The 6,000-nt window shown below is 31.1% G+C and overlaps 1 protein-coding gene across 2 annotated transcripts in view; it reads left to right on the plus strand.

The window, feature by feature from the left end:
• Window positions 1-5,769, plus strand: part of ADGRL4 (adhesion G protein-coupled receptor L4) — a 119,315-nt gene extending 113,546 nt beyond the window's left edge. For both annotated transcript variants that reach the window (XM_030866033.3, XM_030866034.3), the window contains 3 exons: window positions 2,140-2,231; window positions 3,797-3,965; window positions 4,330-5,769. In XM_030866033.3, coding sequence (XP_030721893.2) covers window positions 2,140-2,231; window positions 3,797-3,965; window positions 4,330-4,392 — 324 coding nt within the window. In that variant the 3' untranslated portion in view covers window positions 4,393-5,769. The remainder of the gene's footprint in view (window positions 1-2,139; window positions 2,232-3,796; window positions 3,966-4,329) is intronic.
• Window positions 5,770-6,000: the final 231 nt, after the last annotated feature.

The raw sequence follows: 6,000 nt of genomic DNA on the forward strand, positions 1-6,000 counted from the left end.
CAATGTATTTGTGATTGTTTTCATTGCATAAAACCATAATACCTTTTGATTAAAATGCTTTAATCTGTTTTATCTTACAATTGCAAAAATATAAGTTTATGGACTAAGAATTGTCTCTTGTTTGTCTAGCAGCACCTGGTTTTTATAAGTATGCAAACATTTTCGCTTCTATATAGAAAACATGTACTTTCCACAGCTAGATCACCCATAAAGAATGTTCCATTTTTACTCTTCACTATTTTAGCATATGACGTAAAAGCATATCCAAAATGTATATGCATTTCTGAGAAACCATAACAATATAAGCAACTATTTTTCAAATTTGTTTTATCAATAACAGAAGTTTAAGAAACTTTATTTAATAAATATTATAAATTTAAATCACTAACTTAGGAAATTTATGCATTAGTGAACAATTATTTTAACACTTAAAGTTATTTTATCTTATAACTCTTCTGTTGAGTTAACAAGTTCAATATAAACACCTCATAAAACTTCTTTGAAAATTTTCAAACCAATAATATTTGGGGTATATTATTTATACTAACCAAATTTTAATACTTTTTATTATTTTAAAAAACATATATATGTTTATAAAATTAAATACAAGTGTTGTTCCCAAATTTATTTAAAGAAGTTATAGCTATAGAAGCCTAGAAAATGCTATGCATCTCTCTTTCATAAGTAGCAGAGACTATTTATAAAATTAAATATTATTAAATTGTCATTTCAGTTAGTTATTTGAGCATACAATAGGGCAAAACTTGTCAACTAAATCAATTTAAATATATTTTATCTCCCCTCTGCAATTGCTGAAGTCTTTCTTTGTATGGAAACCTTACTGTAATTAGAATTAATTAATCGTATAATTGAAGTAAATAAACATTTGGAAGCAGGAAGAAGGGACTAGATCCATATTCCTCTAAGAGTTTCTCTCAAGGACCTCTCCATGGAGATATGACAACATGAAATCATCTGATCCATTATTTTATATTGCTTTTTATAATAGTAACTAGTAAATTTCATTTTTAGAAGCTATATAAAGTCCTTAGAATATGGAAGAAAAAACAGAATTTTTCTATTAATTTCTGAAATCCTAGTATAAGAATTAGCTGAAAATTAAAATATTGCACTTTGCTACTGTTGTTACAAAATGGCTTTTGAAAAATTTGTTTGGATTAATAAAATATATTCAATAAAGGATTAACCTACAAATTATTTCTATAATTTTAATATTTTTAATTATTAGTATGCTTATGTTAAAATAGATATACATTTAAAATATACCCCTCAATTAATCCTCTGACACTGCACATATAACTTACAAGTCTCCAAAAGTATAAGAAAAGGAAAGAAAAGAAGAGTAAGTTTTTCATAATGCAGTCATTTTAGAAGGGGTAAAAATTCTGTGCATTCTATATAACCGATATTGTGGAATATATATAATAGAATATAAATGTTCATCAAAATGCATATGCCTTTAAACATATATTTCACTGATTAATATTTTGAAAGTTTATGAGATTAAATTTAGGGAAAGGAAATCTCAACATAATATTAGGAGAGATAGCTAGATGAACCATACAAAAGAAAGTGCATTCAAACATTTTCTAACAGTAGAAATTAAGGGTGTTTTGTTGTTTTCAAATTTCCTTTCAATTTCTCTTTTCCAGTTTAAATTTTCAAAGGATTGACAGAAGTATCACTAAAACTTCTTTTCAAAGAAGCAGCACACAATTTCATGAACAAAAATTTGATTTCTCAAGTGTTCGTAAAGTTTTTTAAACCAAAATTTATCTTAATATGTATATTAACCATATTGTTGGCAGAAGATGATAATTCATCAATCTGTAGAAGTGATTATAACATCTGAAGAAGTTCTTGAACAGGTGCTTAATACAATCTGGCAAATTGTACTAACTGTGATTTGTACTGACAATTTTCAGTGATATTGTAAAGATCAACCACATATTTGTTTGCATATGTCTACCGGAGGGTTTGTACTTCTTAATATGCATAAAAGTGCCATGATTTACTGGTTTCTATTTATTTGATATCTTTGCTATTTGTTTATTTCCTTTTATGTATCTAGTTTACTATGAAAATTATCTCTTTGTTGAAATTAATTTATATTCCCAGGTTAATCTCTTGGCATTTGGAGTTATCATATACAAAGTTTTTCGTCACACTGCGGGGTTGAAACCAGAAGTTAGTTGCTGTGAGAACATAAGGTAAGTATTTCTTCAACTGTATTTTCTTTAGTGATTAAAACCTTTAGTAACTTAAAGCAGAAATAATTTTTGGAAGGAAAATTTTTAAATGATTTTTCACACTTTCCCCCATCATATTTAAAATACTAAATAGTATTGCTAAATAGTATTTAATATGTTTAATAAGCCTATAATCACCACAGATTAAATGGTAAGTAAAGCAATCTTTTTGAACATATTTCCCTTTGAAAGAAAAGATGATGACTGCATTTTAAGACAAAAGTTGGCCTTAGTGATCTGCTTTTGCAAAGCACTTCTCAGCGCTTAGTAACTGTGTTTCTTCCTTGTGATTTCTAGTTTGCATTCCGCCATGATTTTTCCTCAGCTCCCTCCCTTTAAAACTGATTTATTGAGACCTTGAAAATGGTTTATTCAGGAAAAACTGAAGTGTACTGTAGGGAACATTAGAAACAACTGACGTTTGGGTCTCTTGGGAACACTCCTGTAGTTTCAATATCTTGCACAAGATTTATAGTTAGGATTTAGCAAATGTTTGATTGATTACTTTCTTTTACTCCTCACCATTCATAGTTACATGTAGTTTGCTGGCTTTAATAAAGTTGAGAATGACTCATTTTCTGTGGTACACTGCAAAAACATCTTCTGCAGTAAAGAATGATTGCACTGAGAATGAATGAGAAAATAAGTATTAGTTGCCTCATTTTCAAGGCAGGGTCCTCAGTGAGCAGGATTGAATATTATTTTACCAAAACTCACAGGCAATAAGTTGAAAATGTGTAAAAGTGAGTATGTGCCTGTATTTTTTAAGAAATAAGCATTCTAACATGAATTTACTTTGAGGTAACTGTATTGCAAAAGCAAAAAAAAAAAAAAAAACTTGTTTTATATTTTACATGTTCTCTACTAAGCCTGAAAGGAAAGCAGAAGTATCCTTTGATGTCCTGCCCATGTGCTGACCTAAATCCACATGGTATACTCTTCAAGGTTTCTTAGGGAGAATACTTCCTAACAGCTATCTGTCTTACCTTTGGGAGTTCCTGCAACATTAGATTTGAGATCAAAGCATACACACAGGGCTTCCCTGGTGGTGCAGTGGTTGAGAGTCCGCCTGCCGATGCAGGAGACACGGGTTCGTGCCCCGGTCTGGGAAGATACCACATGCCGCGGAGCGGCTGGGCCCGTGAGCCATGGCCGCTGAGCCTGCACGTCCAGAGCCTGTGCTCTGCAACGGAATAGGGCACAACAGTGAGAGGCCCGCGTACCGCAAAAAAAAAAAAAAAGCATACACACAGATGAAAATATTTTAGGATTAAGGAAATTCCTTGAAAAATAGCAGATTTTAAAAATGCTGCCTTGAATTTGGAAGCACATCCCAGCCAGAGTACGCTAGTATACCCTAGCCTGTCCCATGCAGCTATAGCATAATTTGTCAGTTTCAAAATTATTGGTCTTTACCGAAGATTTCTTGGTTATTCAAAAACTGACTTCCCACATAATTTGAGGAATTTGAGGATACGTTAAGTATGCATAGCTTTCTTAGCTGGAACATTGCAAATTTGTTCTAGGTCTTGTGCCAGAGGAGCCCTTGCTCTCCTGTTCCTCCTTGGCACCACCTGGATCTTTGGAGTGCTCCATGTTGTACACGCATCGGTGGTGACAGCTTACCTCTTCACCGTCAGCAATGCCTTCCAGGGGATGTTCATCTTCTTATTCCTGTGTGTTTTATCTAGAAAGGTAAGCAATTTGTTATTTTTGTCAACCTTATAGCATATTTATGTAGCATCAGTTACCAAATTGATAAAAATTCTCATTCTCATAGATTCATGACTTGTGCCTTTATTGCCTAAGTGCAGTACATTTTAGTGTCAAAATAATCAGAATGCTTAGCTGTTCATAGGGAAATGTGCTTTTAAAAAACTTGCTAGTAGGAGTATAAATACAGCTTACATTCACTTGAGCGTATTCTGACAGATAATCAGAAAGCAACAATAATTTAGAAAACTAAATATAACAATTTGTTGTGATTTGAAAATAATTTGATGTCATTGTTACAGTTATGTTTCGCGTTTCTTACTTTCTTCTTTTTCTTTTTTTTTAGATCCAAGAAGAATATTATAGATTGTTCAAAAATGTCCCTTGTTGTTTCGGATGTTTGAGGTAAACAGAGAGAACTCTGGATCATTATTGCTACACAGAAATAAAGAAGCCAAGCTGTGGATGGCCAGTGTATAAAAATGACTCAAACAAATTGTCCAATTGTTAATACTAATCAAATATTTTAAGTCCATTTTTCTGTTTACTGTGTAAGAAATGTAGATAATACGAGATAAAATTATGTACCATATAGCTATAGTAAGCTTTCCTACGTGACTTAGTTAGCTATGTCAAAAATAGTATTGCAGATATTTGGAAAGTAATTGGTTTCTCAGAGTGATATCACTGCACCCAAGGAAAGATTTTCTTTCTAACACAAAAAATATATGAATGTCCTGAAGGAAACCACTGGCTTGATATTTTCTTGATTCATGTTGCCTTTGAAACTAGTTCCCTATCACCTTGGTAATGAGCTCCGTTACAGAAAGTGGAACATAAGAGAATGAAGAGGTAGAATATAAAACAGTAAAAAGGGAATGACGGTTGTAACAATGAGAAATATTTTGAACAAGCTCGTTGTTTTGTAAACTAGATGGGAAATTAGAGATAAAACGAACAATTGAATAAACACATCTTACCATTCTGTGAATTGTTCTGAACTTAAATTTCTACCAAAACAACTTAGACCTGTATTTGTTATATCCATTTTCTATTCTAATAGTCTATAAAAACACAAAACTTCACAAAAAAAAAAAAAACTAAACATTTCTGTTCTGTTTTTAGGTTAACATCAGAATGAGGTATATGCTCTTTCTATACTTATTTCACAGATTGTGATTTCAAATGCTTATTCAGTAGTACATAAATGTGTCAAAATATAATATTGTTCATGCCTGTAAATGTAAAAATTGTGTATATAAACCTGAAGTACTCTGTTCCATAACCTTTCAGTGTAGTGAAAAATATTGTATCTCATTAGACTAGCATATTTGAGTTCTTTATTTCTTTTTAATTTTAGAAATATTGTAGTTCACATCACAATATTCTCTTTCAATTTACTATTTTTAAAAGGGCATTGTAAATATGAAAGTATTCATAAAGTTAATTGCTATTTTTTTCTTTGCAGAAAAGTACACATTTAAAAATGTTATTTATAACAAAGAAATCACTGGGAACTGTATAAACTTTCACACTGGATCTATTTTCTGACAGTTTTCCTCTATTAAGGCATATCTGCTAAAATGTAAGGCTTCTATCTATCTTCAAGTTTTCTCATTAAAATGTAGAAGCAGTGATTTTACTTCAAAAAATATGTAATTGTTCTACACCTACCTGTAAAAGTGTGCCAATACACTAAATGTTGTGATTTGAACTTAATTTCTCCAGCTGTTCAAGTGAAGTCTGTCACATCTTACACTAACAAATAAAATGATATCTGAATGAATCTTTCTACTGCTTGACTGAGGCATTTCTCTAGAAAGATGAGCTGCCTGCCAATGTCTTAAACATTTTTAGAGTATTTGTGATAACTTTTTATTTGATCTTTTGATCTCTTATATGACCTATTATTATAATTATCATTATAGGACAGTGCTATTGGAATAAGATACTAAAAAAGTAATCTGTTCAATCAATGTATACAAATTATGTGTGGTGGGCAGAATAATGGTCTTCC

This window comes from Globicephala melas, chromosome 1 (genome assembly GCF_963455315.2).
Source record: "Globicephala melas chromosome 1, mGloMel1.2, whole genome shotgun sequence".
Taxonomy (NCBI): Eukaryota; Metazoa; Chordata; class Mammalia; order Artiodactyla; family Delphinidae; genus Globicephala; species Globicephala melas.